At 36.4% G+C, this 25,096-nt stretch overlaps 1 protein-coding gene across 1 annotated transcript in view; it reads right to left on the bottom strand.

Annotated features, from left to right (window-relative positions):
• Window positions 1–382: 382 nt before the first annotated feature.
• LOC145683552 (uncharacterized) overlaps window positions 383–25,096 on the bottom strand; it is a 44,941-nt gene continuing 20,227 nt past the window's right edge. Inside the window, exons 3-6 of the mRNA XM_081754892.1 lie at window positions 23,132–23,251; window positions 15,193–15,316; window positions 4,762–4,884; window positions 383–1,794 (exon numbers count right to left, since the gene is read on the bottom strand). Coding sequence (XP_081611018.1) covers window positions 1,679–1,794; window positions 4,762–4,884; window positions 15,193–15,316; window positions 23,132–23,251 — 483 coding nt within the window. The 3' untranslated portion in view covers window positions 383–1,678. The remainder of the gene's footprint in view (window positions 1,795–4,761; window positions 4,885–15,192; window positions 15,317–23,131; window positions 23,252–25,096) is intronic.

The raw sequence follows: 25,096 nt of genomic DNA, 5'->3' as shown, positions 1-25,096 counted from the left end.
GTATATACTGTCTGGCAGCAATTAAAAGTTCCTTTCGATCCTTTCAAGAATTTGTTGTCACATAGAAAAGTTTGTTTCATAATGAACAGAAATAGTAATAATAATAGTTTATTATGTATATTAATATAATCTTTATTTTTCTAAGATTGGAATTTAAAAACAACAATACAGAAAATTTTACAGAGTTATACTCTAAAATTAGCTTGCATATTTTAATTTTTAAACTCAAAAAGTGTAAATACACGATGTAAAATTAAACAAACAGACTTAAATGTTTCCCTATTTAAAATAATAATAATAATAATAATAATAATAATAATAATAATAATAATAATAATAATAATAATAATAATAATAATAATAATAATAATTACAATGCTGGAAATTTCAAATCATTAGAATGTTGAACGTTTTCTTCAAGCAATAATTATCAACAGATAATTTTAAAATAAAATAATAAAGAATATATGTATATAATCTGATTGTATCTACAGGGTGTTTCAAAGCAACACCGACAACATTTGGGAAGTGATTCCTGACACCAAGCTAAGGCAAAAAGTATAGACCAACCTGGGTGCAAATGCTTCCTTTCGGAGTTATAGGCTGCAGAAAACAACAACAAAAGAACTTTAAAGGTTTATTACTCCAATATCCGTATCCAAATATCCATGTTTCATAATCCTGCGGTACTTCCACAACAATTTTTATGGAGGTAATAGAGGTAATTGGTGAGTACTTCAAATTATATACCAATAGCCAAACTTCCTGTATAAAAATTGTTGCGTTAATACCACAGGATTATGAAACATGTATTTTTGGATAGGACACATATTAGTTTGTAAGTGAAGTCTTGACCTGACTACGGTATGTCCCATAGTTTTGGTGCTATGAACCTTTAAATTTTAATTTTTTGTTTTCGGCAGCCTATAACTTCGAAATTATGGATTTCTGCACCCAGGTTGGTCTATACTTTTTGTTTTATTTTGGTGTCAGGAATCATCTCCCAAACATTATCGGTGTTGTTTTGAAACACCCTGTATAAGTGTAATAAGTTTAAATATAGATAGAGTAAGCTTCAATATTTTACAGATCTGACGAGGAATGTACTATTCTTACTTTTTAAAACTTATTACATTATGTGTTATTAGTTTCCTTCAGGGGCGGATCCAGGGGGGCGATCGGGGCGATCACTCCCCCCAGAAGAGGAAACTTTCTTATTTTATATATATATAAATAAAGCCCATCCCAAAGTTTTGTGCCCTTAAAAGTAGAAGTATGACAACCCACTGCCCCCCCCAGAAGTCATTACTGGATCCGCCCCTGGTTTTCTTTTGTAAGATTTACTATATTGCTACGTATCGTAATGCAAAATCGCAATCGCCTACTGTATTAGTTACGTAGCCTGCTGATCACAATCACGTGTAATGCTGTATTCTTGTGCACAAATTGTTCGCTATTATTTTTATTATTATTATTATTATTATTATTATTATTATTATTATTATTATTATTATTATTATTATTATTATTATTATTATTATTATTATTATTATTATTATTACAACTTATTTTGCAATTGTCAGTACTTCCTAAGTAAGAAATACAAGTCGATAAACGCTTTTTTTCTTTTCCTTTTCAATTAAAACAAATGTTAATTCATAATAAACAGATAACAGTCTTATTGTGTCATATTATTAAGGCACGACTGCACTCTTTGAACAAGATCAGGGAAACTAGGATCCAAAATGCAAGATTTAATAACCTTTTCTAGAGGGAAATCCTTCGAAAGAGAATCTGAAATTAAACAGAGAGAAATACAATTACTATTTGCACCCCAATATCTATCAATACATACATATATAAGGCTTTTCGCTTCATACTTCATCAAAATCACTTTTCATCCGGATTTATTTTATTTTACTTTTATCTGAAAACATGTTTGAAATGGTCTATCTATGACACTGTATTATTAGTGGCCATTCATATTTTCTTTGTGAAATACAACTAAGTTATTGCTAAGCGGATATAGCTAAGGTGAAATTACTAAATGGAAATGCCTTAAAATATTTTATTTTTTTCCTTTTAAATCAAACACTTTCTTTTCTCTCACCTTTATTGGAAGTGATTAAGGTAAATTATAGGAGGTATGTCTAATTTCTAGAACGAGTGCGATGCAGTGCAGTGTGTAGTGTTGCCACGAGAAAAAGTGGCTAAAATCACTAGCTAAAAAAGGCCAGAAATGGTTAGAAAAAAGCAAACTTCTGCGCTGAGACAAAGACAAATAAATCCGAATCCTGTAATAACATAAAATTAAAGCAAAACTCCCCTCACAGAGATAAATGTCATCATCTTTTACTTCAGGTTGAGGCAAAGCTTCTTTTGTCTCGGTTGCTTGTATCGGGCTGATTTTGTTCCAACTAGTTGCAAAATTGTGGATGAAATTTCTTATATACTTTAACACACCGCGCAACCCAAATCTCACCACTAAAATTAAAGAAAGTGTTTTCGTTTTCAATTTGTTCCTGAGTCTGTTTTTGACTTTATTCACTTCGTTGAATACACGCTTTATTTTCACGTTAGAATGTGGAAGCATTAGTATTAAAAAAAAATTCAATTGAAGACTTATTTACTCATTTCATGAAATTTATTTTCGCCACTGATTTTCAATTTTGTCGATATTATCTTCAAATTTCAGAGTAAAAGTTGAAGTTAGATCAGTAAACTCCTGTTTCACCGGTTTCAAATCCTTATTGACACTAAAAAGTGATATTTTCTTATGGGGACAATTCTAGCAGTGGGGTTTAGATGTTTAGAAAATTACCACCTAGAGAATGCATCAAACTTCAGAAAACAGCAAAATGACACACAGAATATATATATATATATATATATATATATATATATATATATATATATATATATATATATATATATATATATACAGTGGCGGATCCAAGGGGGCTATAGGGGCTATAGCCCCCCCCTTGACGCTCAGGTTTACACTGGATAAAATGGGCTTGTATCCTGCTTTACACTGGATAAAACGGCAAACTATGGTTTAGCCCCTCCCTTGATCATATCCTGGATCCGCCACTGTATATATATATATATATGAAAAAAGTGGCTAAAGTAAAAAAATGGGCAGAAGTGGCTAAAAGTAAAATGCATATGGCTAGAAAAGCTACTATTACCTTTTTTGAAAATTTGAAGCTAGCCAGGTTCTTAAAGTGGGCACATCTAGCCACAAAGTGGCTAAATTTTTAGCCCTAGCTGTGTAGATGAGGAGTTTCACAAATATTCGTACTCGGGTGTGTTGTGACATGTCTGAACATGGATCGCAGACCAGTTGACTCACTTTACAGAGAAAAGAAGAAAAATGTTTAAGCGTTATTAAAGTTATCTTCCGAGCATTTTCTGACATGTTCGAAATTGATTGCAGACTAGTTGACTCAATCTTCAGGAAGAGAGAGAGAGGAAAGAGCACCGAGTGCTTAGCGATGTTGACAAAGAATGAGGGACAGGAATCTGAAGCAACGTTAGGTGCTCTAAAAGTATTGTCCCTTAAATCCATTCTGAGAATATCAACCATCTTAATTCTTTGACTCAGCAACATTAGAATTTCTTCTTTGTTTCCAAAATTAAAAGCTACCTAAAAGGGACACAAACATTTAGCGCACAGAAACATACATAATGCGTAGAGTTTTAGATGTGTTTCCGACAGTCTCAATTATCTTTATATTGCAATATCCCGCACATGGCCCTGTTTACAAACAATGAACACGTGGTTGTATTTATAAACAACACTGCGTGCGTCCTACTACAAACTACTACAGTGTCAGACGACAGGAACTTCAGCGCTACCCAGGGCCGTGCCGTGGGGGGAAGGGCGAGCGGAGCGACGGCCCCGGGCGCTGAAGTAAGGGGGACGAAAAATTCGGGTGAAAAAAGGATAAAGATAGGAAAAATTGCTTGGAATATATGTATGGAGGCGCCGTCGTATACTTTCGCTCCGGGCGCTGATTTTCCACGGCACGGCCCTGGCGCCACCGCTACACTGGAGCAGTTACAAAACCAATTGGATCTGGAATCGGTCTTTGGCTGGTCAAACGCCACTCTCTCAGTTTTCCTGGAGCTCTGAGAGGTACGTAACCAGGCATTCTGGCTTGTCTGGAGCTCTAAATCTTCCTAATCTACTCCGCTCTGCTTGCTTCGTGGGCATTGTGGGATTTCTAACCTCAACCACCCAGCTTGCGTGGAACTTTGTGGCTTTCTAGCCTCTCTCTGCTCGAGTGGAGCGTTGAGAATCCTAAATCTACCCTACTTAGTTTGCGTGGAACTCTGTGGTAGATCCTTCCCTAAACTGTCTGGACCTTGGAACACATATTTATCCTAGTTATTAGAGAATTGTGTATCTTTTATAGTGATAGTATATCATACTGTTTATAACAGGAAATTTTCTAATAAAATTGGTAGTGGTAAAAAATGATTCCTATCTGTGATTGCTCTACTTTCTAGCTGCTTAGCAGAACTTCTACAATATTAATTTCAAATGAAATATCGGTTTTCTCCATAACTCTGAGACATGGAGCTCATACATAGGACGATCAACCCTGCAGCAGAGATCGAGTGTTCGGAACGTAGTTGTCTCATGAAAAGTTTGACTTAGAGTTCATATTTTTCCTTCCACTTTATTGTTACATTCTACTTACTATACATAGTCACATCTTACAAACATTTAGAAGATATACTTCTCCAACTTACCTGGCACCTCTGTTACTGCTTCTCGACGAATAAGCTGCAGAGCCAACTCAGGAATTGTAGCAGTTAAGTCAGTTCGAACTTCGGAAATCTCTTGTTGCGAATAATCACCCTGACTCAGGGTTCCTACAAATATAAAGAAACGTCATTACATCAAAGTAAGTTAAACACTAAAGCTAAGTAAAAATATATTAGATATTCATCTTATTTGATTGAAAGGAAAGACAATATATTTGAGCAAAACGTACACTTATGACCAAAATGATTGTCGCATATCTATAACTGTCTTCTTGTAAGAATATAATTTGATAATGATTTTGCAGGGTACTTTCAATACTGATACTATGTGTATAATCGGAAAATGTATATTTGTGGTAAATTTCATAGCAAAAGAATTATAAATATGAAAATTAGAATGAGTAAAACAAAAAGTTTTATTTTCGTTTTATTGTTCTAATTTACTGCTCTTTTGACATAAAATTTGCCACATACATGTCTTTGCTGATTATACAATACTAACATTATAAGAAATACCGGGCGAATTTGTTATCAAATTATATTCCTGCTACAACAACATTTTTATAGACATGCGACAATAATTTTGGACATGACTGTACATGATAAGAAACTTTGACTTTGCTAGTGATCTATTTCCGTTGAGATTTGAAGTAACCTAACAGCTAGATTTACACCAGAGATGAACCGCTTTGGGTTAGACTCGCTAACCTAAAATGAGGTTGCACTCGGTCTAGATTACTATCTGAATGGAACTTGCTCTTGGGGGACTACTGCACTAAATTGAGTAGTGGTCTGGGTCTCAGCTTTCCATTCTCAGTAGAACTCACGCTCTTTAGATTTCACTACACTTAGAATGGAGCTCTTGTTCACTTGGACTTGGGCTCACAAATTCGAACGTGACTGATGCTCCATTGGATTCTAGCTAGCTATCGCCAATAAGTCTCACATTTGCTGGTGCAAGTGAAAAAAGACAAATCTTGCGCGTAATCAGATGAAATCTGAGTAATTATCATTGTAGAAGGAGTGTTCAAATGAAAAGGTACGAAACATCGTACAAACCAAACTGGTTGAAATAAGAATATGCTGTTTTGGGATAACGTAGTGCGACATGTAGAGAAGAGAATGTAGTGTCCAGCGTGGTTGTGCGCATGTGCGGGCGCGTCTGACATGACGCAGGAGGGAATTAGACAGTTGTGTGTTCCGTCCAGTTGACGCAGCAGTGCGTGTGAGAAAATCATGGCGTTCACATTGAAAAATTCGACGATTGAGGAGCAGCGATGTGTTATCAGGATTCTGACTGCAGAAAAGGTTAAACCGACCGATATTCCTCGCCGGATAGTGGCCTTATACGGGGGAGAATGTGTGTCCGACAAGTTAGTGAGAAAGTGGAGTGCCCGTTTCCGTGAAGGCAGGGAGAGTTTGAGTGATGACATGAGATCAGGCCACAAAATGTACTGGACAAGTTCAAGTGGGAACAGCTTGAGCATCCGCCCTACAGCCCGGACATGTTGCCCTGCGACTTTCATCTGTTTGGTCTGCCAAGAAAAAATCTCAAAGGGAAGCGCTTCAACTTGGACGACGAACTGTAGGACACATGGATTAAGAGCGGAGTCAATGGAGCCCAGGCTCCAGGGCCCCAATTCTCAGGGGGCCTCCAAAAATCCCTCTCTTTGATACTAAAATATAACAACCAACTTATTACATTATAGGCTTCAGACCCACTCTAATTTTTTTCCGCTTGCTACCCCCACGGTATCACTAGAGTTAAGTCTTCTTGTACTAGCGTCTTTACGATACTATTTTGTGAGAGAGTGAGCTATTTTGGGCCTCTATTACAAACCAAATTATTAGCTTGTGACAATTCCTTTGAAATATCTCTGTCATTACTTAGAGCAAATCTAGGAGGTTTTCCAAATCTTCTTTACTCTATTAGTGTTTTTACACGGACTGGTGACCATTTGACTTGTATTTGGCATTTATGTGTTACATTGCAGTATATGAACATTTAACTGTTTATAATGAATATAATTAAACTAAACTTGGAGTATATTAAAATATTACAGCATAGTTCTAAGTGTTTCGATAAGCCTATGAGGCTGTGGAAGGCAGCATAGAAAATTATGCGCTGGAATTAATCGTAACGTAGGGTCCCCTTTAAATAGTCAGCTCCAGGGCCCCAAAAGCCTGTTTATGAGATGTTGAAACATTTTATCAGTAAGGTTGTAATAACTGAGTTAAGGTGCTGTAATGCTTATTTCTTTGCTGTACTGTTGGCCAAATGTATCAATAAGACAAAAGCAAAGAACTACCACGCAATAATTGTAGACAGTGTTGCCACAATCCTAGCTCTGGAGTGGGCTGAAAAATAGTACCAAATTTAAACAAAAAGGGCTGAATTCATCATTTTATACTATTGGGGGTAAAAGTGTGGGGGGACGCGGGGACGCCGTCTCCCCACTTCCAGAAAATATCTGTGGCGTCCCCCACTTCTAAAAAATTACAATGGGCAAAGATAGGTACGAAGGACAGCATGACGTCATGCGTCCCCCTACCTTTTCAGATCCACTTTTACCCCTAAGTGAAATACGTGGCTCTATAACATTAAACTAAAAGAGGTAAAATTCTATAACACTCCTTCCTTTTCCAAGAGTTCAAATCAAGAAAGTGCTCTTTTTAAAAATTAATTTTAAAAAAATCCAAATAGGGCGACTAAAATTTCTACCACACTGCTTCTTTCGTCTCCATGCGCGGCGCGGATGAGCCCATCTAACGTCATTTGTTTCTCGGTATACTTCGAATTACCAAATTTTTACACAAAGTTCGTAGCGTTATGCGGTGCAACGTTGAAGAAATGAATGTTCAACAGCATTTTTAAGAGTCCAACACACAGTATGAGTAACGTGAGATGTAAGAAAAGTCTTACAGACACTTTTGAAAATGTGACAAGTATTAGTCTTAAAGTATGTGACAATGTTAAATGGTGCTGAATTGGGTAGAATTGTACCAACTTTTTCACAAAAGGGGCTGAAAATGCCAGCGTGGTACCAAGAGGCCGACGAATGCCAAAAAGGGCTGAATTTGGTACAATTGTACCAAGTGTGGCAACAGTGATTGTAGACTAGCGGACGTGAAAACATATTGACTGACAGAAGCGCCCGCTAAGTGTGATTCGATTTCTCCAATCGGTTGCTGAGTTTCCTAAAATTCCAAGATCAGGAAATTCAGAAGTCACAATCCACACGTTTCATAGATTACATGATCCACACTTTCATCAAGGTTATTTGCTGCTACAGCTGCTGAGCTACCTTTGAGTGCTCTTATCATGTATGCCGGTAAGTCCTTCTTCAACTTTTCTGCAGTACTTTTTCACACAGCCATGACTTATATGCTTTCACTGTAATACTTACTTACCCGACGACGAAAAATGATTACAAAAAGGAGCTTCTCGCTATCTATTATCGTTTTTAGTCTATAGCAATCAACGTTAAAATAGGAAGTGGGCTATTTCTATAACTTCTGATTTCAATAGAGAGTTAAGAGAGACGATACTCAATCCTAGAACACTAAATCGGTAAAGAAAAACTCTTCTCTCGCTATCTGTGATCGTTTTTGGCCTACGTAACTGCATATCGATCAATATTAAAACGGGAAGTTGTATAGGATTTCTGTCACTTTGAGCTTTTGTAGAGGGTTAAGGATGGATATGAAATTTATTCTTTGGACGCTTAAGGGGCCTCAGCCCGGCGAAATTAAAATACCGCTAATTTTACAGTAATTATGTGATATCTTCAAATACATAAAAGATAATCGAAATGTGGAACAAGAGCGCGCTAGACAATATTATTTTACATGAGATACCGCAATCACGACTCACTTATCTGCTTTCGATTTCCAGCCATTTTGAAAATCGGCATTTATTTTCGCGTTTGAGATTTTGCGCCTGAGACTGACAGGCGGATAAAATTGTCATCTGATGGATGGATACACGAAGAAAGGTCAATAAGTATAGGAGTTTCGGTAAATTAAGTAGTATAAAGGTAACCAAGAAAGTTCTGTCGCCTTTTCACCAACCACCTTCGAACATCGATATGTTACCTAAGACGTGCCTTAGAAGACCACAAATAGTCCTAATCAGCATCGACGACGTTCTGCCAACGTTCTGGAAGGCCATGGATTCCATCGCGGTAGAACTTGGTGGGCCGTGAAGCGAACAAAGTATTAAGTGCATTTTGCACCTCTACTAGAGATTTGAACTGGCGTCCTCTAAAGTGATTGTCCAAGGAATGGGACAGCTGATAATCGGACGGTGCAATGTCCGGGGAGTATGGTAGATGCAATAGTGTTTCCCATCCAAGGCGTACAATGGTGTCCCTGGTCATCCTAGCCACGTGGGGCTTAGCGTTGTCTTATAACAGAAGGACTTCTTTGATATTCAGAAGTGCTGGCTCCAGGGTTTTAGTGTTTCTTGAACACGGCTCAACTGCTGACAGTACACAGTTGCATTTATGCTCTGAGCAGCTGGTAGCATTTCCCGATGCACGATGCCGCGAGCAGTCCACCAAACACACAGGAAGACCTTCTTTTGGTGCAGTATTGGTTTCGACTGTTTTGGAACCGGTTCATGGGATGCTAACCAATGATGACGGCGCTGTGGAGCTTCGTACATGACCCACTTCTCATCACATGTCAACACCCTGTCCAGAAATGGCTCCTTCCTCAGACGAGATAGCAAAGAAACACAGGTGTCTGCTCACATTACCTTCTGGCCCGGAGTCAAATTATGCGGGACCCATCGACCCAACTTGTAGTGCTTCCCAAGTTGATGGAGCTGCTGCCGAATGGTTTCTTCACTCACACTGAATTGTACTTCCAATTCCTCACATGTCTGGACACTATTCGCCTCTATTGCTGCCTGAAGATCTTCATTTTGTACATGTGTTGGTCTTCCGACACGCGGTTTGTCTTTGAGTGTTTCGTTACCGCCCTTAAACTTGTTAAACTACCATTGCACTGTTTGTGTATCACGACACTCTCACCAAAGGCCTGGTATATCTTTTGCTCCGCTGTAGCAACGTTTGACCCTAGTTTGAACTTGTACAGCATACACGCTCTTATGACGCTCTGTGGAGGCTCCATGTTCACTCAGTCCTTACGCAAGTTGGTGGTGTAATTGAACTGCCACAATCAGGTAGTAAGTTGGATATATCCATATCAACAACTGACCCTCTCCCAGGGCCGGCGCGAGGGGGGGTCGAGCCGTGCCACCGCCCAGGACGGCACGTCTAGTGGGCGGCAAAATTTGAAAAAGAAAAGAATACTATTAAAATATAAGGCTTCGTAATAGTCCCACATGGAAAAATAAAATTGTGTTCCCTGAGAATATAATTAAACTTACTTCACTCTCATTCAGGAAAATACTCACTCAGGAAATTCAGAGCATTCTCCCTCATTTCCAATTATCAAACTACTAGCCACAGGTATCTCTTCAAGATTTCCCTTGCAGCGGCGTAGATAAGATTTTCAGCTAGTGCGGATAAGATTGTCAAGTGTCTTTTATATTTTTCTATTCAGCAATATTCTAATGCTCCACTCCAAGCACGCAAAAGGTGAACTCCCGCTTGAGACAAGCCATTCTAGCCTACAGCACCTAGAGACTTTAGGTTCTAGCAGCGAGTTTTTAACCAATTTACAAATTATTCATTATCATATCTTATCAACAATATATATATTTATATATAATTGTTTTTATATTTAAACAACACAAGTTTGACTGCGTCATGGCCGAAAACATTAAAAGAACTATGGGAGGACAAAATAAATACCACTACTAAGGAAAAGACGTCCATTTTTTTTTTTAATATTCCAACTCTTAGTGAATAAATTAAAAGTAAAATACTGTTTTTGTTGAGAGCTGCAACATATTATACTATAATGCTAGACTGTACACCAGATATTTCTGGTACAGAGCAAAGGATCGTTCGTTTTGTACAAATTACATACAGTAATGGAGAATGGCTTGTAAAAATTTGCGAACACTTTCTTGGTTTCGTACCAGTAAAAGGCATCACTGGTCTAGAACTGACAGAAGTAATAATTAAACAGCTAAAAGAAATAAACTTCTATCGAAGACATGAAGGGCCAAAGATATGACAATAGTTCCAATATGAAAAGAAAAACCAAGTTCCCAAGCCTTCTATGTTCCTTTACTAAACTTTGTCGTTAACGATGCAGCCAAAACATCTCAGTCCACCGTTTCATTTTTTTTTGTATAGTTTAAAAAAAAGTTTATGACTTCTTTTCTGCATGAGTCCAACGTTGGGTCATACTAAAGGAACATATTAGCAGTCTCACTTTAAAACCATTCAGCACCACAAGATAGGAGAGCCGGGTTGATGCTCTGACTCCACTTAGATATCAAATAGAGGTTTATGATACCTTATTTCAAATAAATAACGAGAATAGAATACATAGAATGGTCGCCTACGATGCTCTGTGTATAGCAAACCAGCTGCGTGACGTTATTTTCCTTTGCTCTTTCGTTATCTGGTATGACTTTTTGGTCCACCTAAACATAGTAAGCAAAAATCTCCAAAACATTGATTCTCGTGTGTTGAATGCAGTCGGTGTTTCTTGAAAATATATCTGGGTACTTTGAGAGGAGCTGAGATGATGCAAAATTTCAATCTATCTTAGTTGATATGATTTGGCATCAGCATTAGATATGGATGACCCGCTGATAGGTAATCCAGTGCAAGCTCGAAGTCGAAAGAAAAAGAGAGATTCAGTACGAGGCAGAGGATGAAGCTATTGAAGATCCACATAACAAAATACAAGAACGATTTTTATTACTACTTCTAGACGTGATTGTGTTAGCTTTAAGAAAATGGCTTGAGCAACTACAACGACTCACCAAAGGTAGTCGTCAACCTGGTTCGGCTAATGATATCAGTAAATCTTGAGTGGTAGTAATTGTTTACACATAAAAATATCTTCAATAATTATATACACTATTATTCTCACCTTTTCTATCGAAATTACAAGTCGATGATCGGTATTAAATGGTTTATTAGTTGATACTCTTTTAACGTATTTTCACTCAAACTGTCTTGCAAACATACATGTTGATTAGGTATCTATAAACAACTACATAGCAACGAATTATACAATAATGTATATTTCTTACATATATTAAAAACATTCTTCTTCTGTTATTTTAAATTAACATTATATCAAGTATAGTGCTTGAGTATGAGCACTTTCTGCCTAAGGTACAGGTAATTATTAAACAATACAAAGTATCTCGTTGTACAACTTAAACATCACAGCGAGTATTTCGATTTTTTTTTACGATATAAGTAATCTGAACGATATGCCACCTGAACTTTTGTCTGAAAAGTGCCTGCATTTTAATATGCAAAGAATCAAAAGATATTAACCCTAGTGATTTGAAAGAGGAACTGAAACTATTAACCGCTATAATTAAGCCTAAAACTTCACAAAAAGAGCCTAAAATTAAGGAATATGACTTTGGTCCCTATGTCAGTGTTGGAGTTATGATTTTGTTTACCTTACCAGTAACCGTGGCAAGTAGAGAAAGAATTTTTTCGAAACTTACTTTAAGCTTATTAAAAACTATCTATGTTCTTCCATATCTCAAACACGTTTAAGTGGTATAGTGATGATATCATTGGAACATTAACTGGAGCGAATGTGATAAAGGAATTTGCTCATATCAAAGCAAGAAAGGTTTTTTCAGTTAAAGTATGTTAAATTTGTGTATTTCTATTGTGTTTTAGTACATTATAAGTCTTAAGCTAATTACTTACTTTTGCCGTAATATTTGATTCACTGTGTTATCTTTTTGCTCCATACTCTATTGGAAACACCTTTTGATATAAAATAAGCTTAAAAATTAAAATTCTTAGTCGGACTAAAGTATATTTAAAAAAATCCTGTATGCCCTGCTGTATATCACGTACAGCAAAATCGATCATACTGAATATTGTGTCATGTATGGAGTCGTTTAAATATTAAAGCATTGGAGAGAGGTACTTTAATTTTTTGTTTAATTTTCCTTTTCATATATGTTTTTAAATATGGTATCTTATTTTTTTCTTAATAGCTGAACGTCTTCTGTCAAAATAAGGTTTGCGGATTAAAGGGGCGGTATTTGCAAGTACCGCCCAGGGCGGCAAAACTGCTAGCGCCGGCCCTGTCCTCTCCTTATTTCTATTCGCATTCAACTTACGATGTGAGGGCCGATTAAACACAGACCTCCACAAAAAGCGACAGAATTTCCTTGGTTACCTTCATAAATAGAACCACCATTCATAAATCTTACTTATAAGTTTAAATAGCGCTCGCCTTTAAAATGAGTGAAAGAAACAAATGAAATAAAAATAAGAATAAACATCCTTACTTTTGCTTAGCTTCCTTCTGTATTAATAAGAAAAGTTTCTCGTATTCCCCCTTGCTATACTCATATTTCGGGTCGATATAAAATTCTATAGCACAGAGTAAATATTAAATGGTTACTCCCAAGCCTTTCGGGGATGGGCATCCCTGACGAAGTATCATCATTCCAGGTTGCCAGGGGGTAAATTTGTCCACCGATATAATTGTTTCACGTTATTTGTTAGTATATTAGTATACAATTGATTGAAAGACATGTGTTTCCCAAAGTCAGTGGCGAGATTGTCCCGCTGCTCTACCCAAGTGACGTCCTTACCCTGTTGTAACTTTAAGACTTCTGAAGTAAATGAAGCACCATTGTATTGAGACGTAGGTGTAATTGCTAACACTTTACTCTCCATATCTAGACAACTTAGTACCACAAAATGTTGTTTCTTTAATAGAATCACAAATACAACATACAAATTTATTATATCTTGAAAGTCAAGTAACTCCTCAATTGAGCCCTACATCACGATGATGGGCCCACCGAAAGTAATCACGCATTAGTATATTAGTATATAGGGTGTCCATAAAATCCTTTGCCACCCGTAAAACTCGGAAACACTGAAATATATGTCGAAACGAGACAACACGTATTTTATCATTTTAAAAGTACCACATATTGAGGCATACAAAGTTATCTCAGAGTCCCTCAGAGGGTTTCAGAAGGGGTCCAACTTAAAATTTTCAATGGCAAGGGGGGTCAAGTAGTATATTGTTTGAAAGCTATTTTTAAAAGAAAGACGATGGAATAAGTTTTGATGCTCTATAGTAAACCTGTACAAAATGGAGGCAGGTCAAAATATTAATACAATTTGCATTGAAATGTCTTTGGTCACCCCTAGAAATCTGGAAAAACTCAACAAATATCAAAACTGAAAAACACGTATTTCATCATTTCAAAAGTACTACGTATTCAGGGAAACGAATTTGCTCCAGGGTCTCTGAGAAGATCGCAGACGGGGTCCAACTCAAAACTTTCAAATGGCAAGGGGGGTCAAGTAGTATATCGTTTGAAAGCTATTGTTAAAAGAAGGAAGACGGAACAGGAATATTAGTACTTGCAATAGGAATACTAGTAATAGCGTCAGAAGTAGTAGTACGCACACTTCTACTTGAAACAGTATTGTCTCAGTTAGTAATGCAGACATGGAACCAATTTAATTAAACCTGTCAATAGATGTGACTGTTTGCATATCTCTCAGCTCACCCAATTCCTGATCTTTCGGACACGGTTTTCATAGCTGTTCCGAACTTGTATCATCTCCATTCTTTTACCAATTACTTTCAAAAAATATGGTACTTGACCCTTTTCCTATTCGCAAATTTTAAGTTGGACCCCACCTGGGAACCTGCAGGGATTCTGGGACAAATATTTGCACATCGAAAAGCTGTACTTACTTTACAAATAAGGAAACACCCCTTTTAGCGTTTTGACATATTATGTCTTACCGTTTCGGATCATTGGAAGTGACATGGACTTTTCGATGAAGGCCGTGTTAACATTTAATTACCCCGCCATTTCACGCAGGGTTGATATTGAAACATAAGACCTGTTCCGTCTTCCTTCTTTTAACAATAGCTTTCAAACAATATACAACTTGACCCCCTTGCTATTTGAAAATTTTGAGTTGGACCCCCCGATGGACGTGGGGCAACTTTGTTTCCCTTAATATGTGGTACTTTTAAAATGATGAAATACGTGTTTTCTCGTTTTGACATATATTTCACCGTTTCCGAGTTTTAGGGGTGGCAAAGGACTTTATGGACACCCTGTATATATACTAGTATACTAGTACTAATATATATATATATATAATCCCAGTGCTAGAGTACATAAATTTAATTTCACTATCATTCACTTTCGTTAATCATTCGTTTCATTTATCCTAAACGACATAATCATGGGATGTTAAACTTAAAAAAAAAAAAAATCTAATTTTATTTCATATAAAGAGTTACCTGAATCACTGCTTTCATGAATAACGAAATAGCGTCGTAATAGAACTGCACAATCTCGGCAATTCTCGGCACCAGATGATTTCTCTTCAGCAGCAAATCGCATTCGGAATTTTCTGAAGTTACTCTGAGAAGAAAAAAGAAAGAATTACACTGTAATATAAAATGTGGGAAATACAAGGATGTTATAAAATAGAGGATCTGCCCCAAGGATGTTATAATCAGAGGATCTGCCCATATATATCTTCATCCTATTAAGTCGATGAAGCCAGAAAATAACCAAGCATCGGCACGTCTGATTGGCTACTCTCGTTTCTGCCATCGTCTGATTGGCTACTTTCGTTTCCGCCATGATTGTTGGCTCAAAACATTGCGATCCTATTGAGCGGAGTGGACAGAGTAGGGGTGGCTTCAAGATTTTGTTGTAAGGGCAGATTCTCTATTTTATAAGATCCTTGATCTGCCCTTACAATAAAATCTTGAAGCCATACGTCACAGTTTCGCCACCCTATTCTGACCACTCCGCCCAATAAGATCGCAATGTTCAGTAAATCTAAGCACACAGTACAGCACCCTAATTTGCCATCAGCAATTAGGCCAGTTCCACAGTGCAGAATTACCTGTACCAGTGCCTCCTGCTCATCTTACGGTAAATGAGGATTACATACTTGAGGCAACTACGGAAGTTCCAAATGAAGATGATCCTACTTATGTAGGAAGCACATCTACATTGGATTCCCACCTGATAATTCAGGGTGAACTAAATGACCTCGTACGGGATTTAAAACTTTCCAAGATACAGGCAGAACTTCTTGCTTCTAGACTTAAAGGCTGGAATCTGGTCCATCGTGACACTAAAGTGTGTATTTTTCGAAACCGTCACACAGAGTTTCAAAACTACTATTCTCAAGAAAATGATTTAGTGTATTGTAATAATGTCTGTGCTGTGATGGATACACATCGGACATGCAAGTATAAGTATAGAGTGGAGATTGTTTATTGACTCTTCCAAAACTAGTTTGAAGGCTGTCCTTTTGCACAACACAATGACAACAAATTTCCTTCAGTGCCTTTGGCTTATGCAACTAATATGAAGGAAACCTATGAAAACATCGAAATAGTGTTAGAAAGAATTCAGTATGAGAAATACAAGTGGACCGTTTGCTGTGATTTAAAAGTTATTTATTTCTTAATGGGTTTGCAGCTTGGTTATACGAAATATTGTTGTTTCCTCTGCGAATGGGAGAGCAGGAACAAAGCGGAACATTACATCAAGAAGGAATGGCCAAAGCGTGTATTAACTCCTGGACAGAAGAATTTTGTTTATTCCTCACTGGTGAGTCCTGATAAGATAATTCTACCTCCTCTTCACATGAAGTTGGGGCTCTTCAAAAACTTTGTTAAGGCAATGGACAAAAGTAATGCAGGATTTTGTTACCTCAAGGAAAAATTTCCTCGGGCTAGTGACGCTAAAATCAAGGAAGGGATTTTTGTAGGCCATCAAATAAGATGTTTGATTCGTAACCAAAAATTTGAGGATCTCGTAACTCCGGTTGAGAAAGCAGCTTGGTGTTCATAATGTTTAAGAGATTTTTTTTTTAGAAAACCAGAAATCCTCAAATTGCCGTGAAATTGAGTGATTTCCTGCAATTATTCAAAGAAGTGGATTGCAACATGTCCCTTAAAGTTCACTTTCTAGACTCCCACCCGGATTTCTTTCTTGAAAACCTTGGTGCTGTTAGTGATGAGCATGGGGAACGTTTTCATCAGGGCATTTCCTCCATGGAGAAGAGATACCAGGGACAGTGGAGTTCATAAATGCTAGCTGTTGTACTCTCAAAACAGATGTTCCAGAAGCCAAACAGAAGAAAGTCGACAACTAAAACATTTTAGTTAAGGTAAGTGTTTATTTATTAAGAAGATACCACTCACTTTTTTGTATTACTTATTAAGTAGACATAAAATTGTTTTAGTGCAGTTCCTGTTTCTGTATCACTATATACAAACAGCAAGTTAAGACAAAAAAATCTTATAAACTACTGTTTGGAGGGAATTTCCCATAAAATCCCTATAGAAATTCCCTCATACAAAAAATGGTGACACTGTGTATATATCATTGAAAATATGTTTTATTTCAAATCCAATGAGGTATAAATCGTGCTTTTATTGTAATTTTCGTGGAAGTTATATGTGATTTTATCTGCACTAATGAATATGGTAAAATGAACAGTACACATAGCATATTTTTATATAAATATGTTTATTTCTCTAGAAAGAATAATGCGATTCTTATGAAACTTAGAGGGCTTACTAAGTATAAATTAGGCTAACATACAATACAATTTGTGTGTTTATATACCTAAGGGTACCCGAGCTACAGGCAGTGGCGGCCGGTGGATTGTGGTTTCGGGTGTTGCAGTACGGACGATAAGAGACAGAAGATATAAAGTTGAGTCGTTGACTAATCAGCATAACTTTAGATGCAAATGCTATATGACATGTGGAATTAAATTAAATTCTGTTTTTAAAAAATAAAAAAGCAGAACATTTTATCCGATTAATCACCTTAATTAATTAGTAAGTTCATTATCCTCTCTTTGATTGGAGCAAATCTGTCTAATACATGCTGGTTGAACTTTGGTATTCTTATTGTCAGGTCTTTTTTGATGGAAAGCATAACCAATGGCGATAACCTTTCTTGGGACATTCAATTCCTTGAAAGTGTCAATTCTTTTTCATGTAGAAAAAATACTTTTCGTCTTTTGCTGACGCCATAGGTACAGTTAATATTAACTTCAGAAGCTTTGTAAATTCACTAAATATTTTTTCTAGATTATTGCGAACGATTCATTCTAGCAAACTCAGTCCCTCACAGTGATCCGAATTCCTCTTCGGCGTTTACTGAAGAGAGTTCGTAGCAGAGATTAGTGTTATAAAAAAATGTACATTGAACACACTTTATTCACAGTTTATCCAGGAAAATTTAAAATAAATTGAGGAAATGTATCTGGTGCAAACAACACTACTGCCATAAGATATCCTGTAAATTTAAACTGGATTTTTTTTTTCGAACACTCTCCTGAATTGCCCTTTGCTTGTTTTGTCTAAACCTTAATTGCAAATTTTTCCTCAGTTGAAAGCTGGTCAATGTTTTTTGTAAGTTATTTACAGAAGTCATGGTATACAATTAATTCAGAATTTGTAGGTTAGGTATTTAGAGAATTAAAGCACACACAAAAAATTAAACCTAATAATTAGAAACCAAAACAGCTGATGCAAAAGAGGTACTGGTATATGAATTGCGAGTGTCATGTGTTCATACAACAACACACACACATCTGCGTAAAAGAAAAAACTACATTCCAAATCATCCGTCTTGGTTGTTACGCAATACACGATGAACACAATGTACTTCCACACAGGGGCGTCATTTAGGGAGGGCAGGAGGGGGCAATTGCCCCCCCAAGAGTTTTAGTAATACATATACTTTAATCGATTGTCTACCAATATACTAGTACAAAACGTAAAAGACTTATGTCTGTGGTGCTCTTGCCCCCCTCAAGCGAAGTGTGAAATGACGCCCCTGCTTCCACATGAGGCGAAACAATGCTTACTAATGTGATATGTTCTGGAAAGGAAACCTCGAAACCCGCTAGATGAAGGATCAGCATGTAACAGAAGCCAAAAATAAAAGAACATTAAAACAAACAGCACTGCCAGTTCTACACCCAGAAATGTTAACTGGGAGGGGTACAAAGTATTTGAGGGAGGTCCAATACGTCTACATAATATGGAACCTGTCTTATTCTGCACCCGAAAAGACGATGAGTAATTCTTACTTACTGTTACCTATATTTTTAGAAAAAATGATAGAACGATTATTTCTATAAGAAAAGAAAGAGTACATGATGAGGCGTAAAATAAAATATTTAGCCTACATCAATCGTTTCTCTGTTAAACAAGTATAGTTCGTTGAGAAAGTCTACAAATGTTGGGCAACTTTCGAAATTTTTGTGAGGTCCGGACCCGGTGGAACCCCCTCGTGGATACGCCCCTGAGCATGGCTAACTAGTCCCAAATTCAATGTGGCGTTCTCCATCATACAGTTTTATGTGGAAATTATCAAGAGTATAAAATATTTTATAAAAGAAATATGTTTATACTAAAATAGTATCCACAGGGGGGAGCGATTCTACATACTAACTTATTAATATTTGATTCACAAATTACTGTAGAAGAAGCCTTTATTATCAATATAAGCTAAGAATTAACTTGTAAATGCGGGTCCACTTCCATTTGTTTTCTCCTCTACTAGATATTTTCTTTCTTATTTTGTAATTCTGCTATCACTTTTTTTTATTGTTATTATATTGATATATTGATTATTATATTGTGTAAAACAACCACATAACTAGGGGGCAGGGGTTCATCCCCCTAAAACTTTCAAATGTTTGTTTAAATAAATATACATTTAAAAAGTAAACGATCAAGAAATTTTTTAGAGCTTTTTCCGTTGCAAATAAATAAATAAATAACATAAAAATACACAAAAATACAATAACTTTCAGTATTGTTTTTCCTACCTGGACGTTTGTGTCTTACAAATTTGTCAGTGTTAGTCACTCATGTGGTCCAAGTATTCATGGCTAACTTCCAGCTTAATGTTTAATTTGACATATCAAAGGCCTTTGGCACTATAAACACGTAGTTGCTTCTTTACAAACTCTCTAATAGATATAACATCCATGGCACGCTTCTTTCTTTCCTAGACTGTTACCTTGCAGGAAGAAAATAACGCGTCACTCTTTCTCGATCCGTGTCTCCGTTTAATCCCGTCTTATCCGGAATGCCTCAAGGGAACGTGCTGGGTCCACATTTGTTGTTATTGTATATGGACTACTTACTTAACATCTTCTCGACATAAGCATAAAATATATATTGCTTTTTAGACTAAATTCTTCAAAGTCGTTAACACTGTAGACAATGCTTCTTCACTACAAGCTGACATAGATACGTATGTCAAGTAATTGGTGATCTACCTGAATTTTGTCTCTAGCCCCTTATAAATGTATACAATCTCTATTTCCTTAAAAAAGAATATTCTTCGACAGATACATAATGTTAACAATGTACTTATCAAATGCGTTTCATCTCAAAAAGATTGCTATCTTTCATGAAAAACTTTCCTTTGCGGATCATATCAGTTCGATCTCATCCCGAGTTGTGAAACCACTTGGTCTACTCTTTAGATTTCCGGAAATACAAAGTATCAAAATGTTTTATAAGGCTTTTATTTCTCCGTTCAATAAATATTTTTCATCTGTATAGAAGAATATGGCAGTACCTACTAATCTATCTCGCATTGACTGTATTAAACTTCTTTCTTGGCATAGTTAGATTTAGAATTCCCGAGTTACGTAATTACTCAAAACAAGAACTTTAATGAACTTATGTTCCCCTGACGTCGCGGAGCTAATTTTCTTTCCTTGGATAAGATTATCAATGGCAACATTGATTCTCAATTTCTAGTATCGCAGATTAATTTTCGGTGGTGAACTCACTCTCTCAACTTATGAGACATGTAGGTTATCGAATGTAAAGCGGTCCTTGTTTTACAGACTAGCCCACGATCATAATACATTGTTAACAGGATGTAACATTTTTACCTCTGAAAGAAACTTTAGAACTCAGTTGATGAGAACCTTGTATACTGAGAGATGAACCTTGTTTGCATTTTCTCTCTTTTTTGTTTTTTCTTTTTCTTTATGTTGTATAGTTTCAGCTAATTGGCCTAGTGCTGTATGAAACTTTGTGAATACATAAATAAATAATTAAAAATAAAGTAAAAAAAATAATAAAAGTTCTGATTTGGCTGTAGGGCACAATAGAGAACCCAATTCAAAAGACGTATTAGTATTTTCAGTAATTGTTTTCTCGAGACAAAGCGAATTTTTCTTCCAGGAAAAAAAATCTTGGTCACTGTTATCGCTGAAAGTGACTTGACAACACATTTGCTTGTATATTTGTTGAAGGAATGATAAGTTTAGGTATTTTTTTTTTAATTTTCAGAAATGAAATGAAATTTTTGAGTTTACGTCCCACGGTTATGCAGGCTAGCCTAACGGCGATGATGAGAAATGAATGAAATGGTGGAATGAAGAAAGTGGGAGGAAACGGGAGAACCCCGAGGAAACCAACGCACACGGTATTTGTCCACCACAAAGTTTCAATTTTCAGAAATTCACAATGTTCTCTAAAAAGAAGCTTTTCATTTATTATGTTAATCTATAGCTGTTTCTTTTTTCTCTTAAAGTTCCAGATCTTCTTGAAAGTGGAAATTAATGCGGCGCTGTAAAGAAGAAATATGACACGTAGCCCTGCCCGTTGATATAGTGGCTAGCGGGTGCGCCTTTGTGCATGTGGTCCCGGGTTTGATTCCCTGTGGGAGAGCACGAAAAATTTAATTTCACAATCATGACTATCCACAGAACGCTAGCAAAACAGAAAGTGGTTCAAATTTACTATTACTATTATTTCAATACTGATTTCTGTAGAGCGAAATTGGTAAATGCTATCAGGATGCCGTTGTTTGGTGTTTATTCAGCGTCCCAACAATAGGTTTCATCTCTTCCCTTAGCCTTCTATTCAAACCGGAAGTGGTTGAAATAAATGATTTTTGGTTTCAACTTTTCTCGCCATAGAACGAAAACTGCTCTATTGCACCCAGTACTTATAGATGGACTAGGCTACTTCAAGTTTGAGTATTGAATTGGAAGTTTTAGTATCACACTATGAAACGGTACTCCCTTTTTTTTTTTTTTTCTTAAACACATATCGTTTCTCACCCAACCTTATTTCTGAGTATAACAACTTTGTCTTCCTTTCCCTTTTGATTTTAATTGTGAACTTACGCACGTGTGTTGTTTTGTGTTCTTTCGGTTAGCGTAATAGTAAAGTAACTAGAGATTACGTCGCTTCATTTCTTTCAGCATCTGGTAACAATAGAAACAAAAATGAAAAACGGGAACGCTCTTCTACTATACCTCAAGTTATTTCAAACATAGGAGTAATTATCAAGAAAGTAAAACATTCCGCGAAATTCAGGCGAACGATACTTTCAAGCGAAGTGGTTTCAAAGATTCACATGGTTGGAATATTCACAATTTCAGAACGCAGCTTTATGTTATGCGTGTAGACAGTTTCAATTTCAACTTTCTGGGTGTGAAGAAGTCATCTTCACATCAAAATGTTTCAGGAACTGGAAAGTGGCTTTTGACAAATCAAAAACGGGATTTATAAATCATGCCGCAACGACACATTTATTATTGTAATTAAATTGTGGGTAGAAAAACAAAATCACACTCTGTTGGGAAAACAGTTTCACTTTTGGTAAATGAGAACGCTCTTGGAAAAAAACAAGTCAACACTACGTAAAAAGCATACATGAAGTTGTTCAGTTTCTTGCTGTAAATGAATTACCGTTCCAATGAGGGGTACATATTGTGTTGAAGAACAGGAGTAGCAGAGCCTCTTCCAAAATCTTTTTGAATATACACTAAGATAAGACGAGGAAATACCTAAATGTTAGAAGCAAATCCCTAAAAATACTTGGTATACATCTAAAGAACAACTCAGAAGGAAGTCCGAGAAAATATTATGCACGACATTAAGTGCCTATGCACGACATTAACAGTGGTTTAATCTGCTGGAGGATGCAACACGAGATAAAAATAATAGAGAATGTTGCTATGGGTATTTGTTACGTGACAGTTCATGAATCTATATTGTCCATTGAAACGTTACCATCTCTTAGGGCGATTTATTTGATGAACTCACGCTTGATATTTTTCGGAACTGTGGTTTAGATTATGCAAAACTGCAAATTATTATCTAGCTCCTATGAGAGAATCTAAATCTAAGAAAGTGAAATGAGACTACTTACTTGTACCTTACTTAAAATCATAAGACTCGAACCCTTCATCAATCCACGAACGCCTATGCAGTTAGATAAGCTTACGCGCTCCAGCACCAGGTCCTTCTGCACTACTAACAACAACAGCGCCTGGAGAAAACATAGAAGAAGATTGTTTATTAAGTGACTACCAGGGACTCATCTGGTTAATGGTGAACATCAGTCCAGTCATCAACTTCAGTATATTTTACTAAACAAAAATATGAAAAATTATTCACGTAATTATTTAATACTTATGAAATATTTTAATACAACTTGTGAAGTGCTTGTGTCATATATTCCTTGTTGTCAAAGAATAGATTTCAAACCAATTATGCTTATCTGAATATATGAATGAATACATTAATATATGAAAGAATAGATTTCAAACCAATACTTTCCTAAACAAGTGAAAAAGCGAAGATGACACTGACGAGCACGTAGATACCTTACACGTCTTATCTTCAAGTCTACTCCCAGTAATATTTCTCCATCAGTCTACGATCTTTCAAATACGAATCAAAGCACTCCCTCACTTTACCACGTATTCCACAGTTCTCGAGTTTGTTTAAAAGTAAACTGTGTTGCACTGTATCTAAAGCTTTAGACAAATCAAGAAAGATTGGTATAGAGTTTTATTTCTTATCTACAATATTTCAGTGTTGGGTAAGTTACTTGTAAAAATGTAACGCGTTACAAGTTACTTTACTTTCTCTTAAAATGTAACGCGTTAGTAACGCGTTACTTGCCCCCAAAAAGTAAGTGTTACTTTACTTCGAAAGTAACGCGTTACTTACGCGTTACTTTTAGGTCCGAAACTTTAAAAATCTGAAATAAATTATGACTTCAATTTTCCGTATTACTATTACTACCGCTATTATTATTATTATTATTATTATTATTATTACGTATTATTATTATTATTATTATTATTATTATTATTATTATTATTATTATTAATTATAATAACACTATATATAAAAAGCAAGGTAGGCGGTTTGTATTTGAATACTAAAAAGATAGTTGATTGCCAACCTCGGTAGTCATGAAGTCTAGGAGTCAAGGACATTGTTCACGAGCTTCTGAATTTGGGTTGAAGATCTAGGTTGAGTATTCGGGCTCGAGCGGAACACTGTTAAAAGTTATAGGGCACTGGCCAAATATCTTCAAAACTGCTCGGCCCGGGTTTAGAATTGTCAACGACTCGAGCAGTTCGTCTCACAGCTCATTCACTATCGACCAGCACCGAGGAGTAAGCCGAGCCAACAGCTCACCCAACCGACTCGGCTAGAGCCCTCGGCTCATTGAGCCGAACCGAGCAAATGGCTCATCCCTACCAAGGCGAGCAAGCTCGAGCCATCTTCTCAGTTGAGCCGAGCCGAGCTGAGCTTGTTATTTTAAAAAATCTCTTGTGGTCTCGTTATCGAGACGAGACGAGATGCAAGTAGTGTCCCATCTCATGAGCAACACTAAAAGTATTCCATATTACTGTTTAGCTTACATTTCTCATGGCTTTCGTTTTCCAGTGTAATCAGGCCATGATTTCAAGACGACTTAAAACGAACGAGCCATTTATCAAACTCGACTGGACTCGAAACTCGACGCAAAAAAAACTGAATCGGTCGGATTCGACTCGAGGATATTACCCTTGACTTGACTCGAAACTCGACTTGAATTCGAGTCGAGTCGAATTTTAGCTTGACTCGTGCTCATCCCTATGCGTTAGAAAAAATGGTTGCTTATAATTATTCTGCTAAACTAATTATATAAAAATAACAATGTTGTTATGTAAAATTAAAAATAAAGAATATAGAGAAACATTACACTATTCTATAATCAATGGGACTCTAGAATAAGCAAACTGATCTGAAAGAACTCCAATATTACATATCATCAGCAAACTATTGTCTAATAATAAAGTAGGTCTGCTTATCAAAACAGTTTATTCATATTAAC

Source organism: Thermobia domestica, chromosome 4 (assembly GCF_964235325.1).
Source record: "Thermobia domestica chromosome 4, izTheDome1.hap1.1, whole genome shotgun sequence".
NCBI classification, from domain to species: domain Eukaryota; kingdom Metazoa; phylum Arthropoda; class Insecta; order Zygentoma; family Lepismatidae; genus Thermobia; species Thermobia domestica.
Note: the sequence above shows the minus strand (reverse complement) of the source record. Positions and strands in the feature narration are given on the sequence as shown.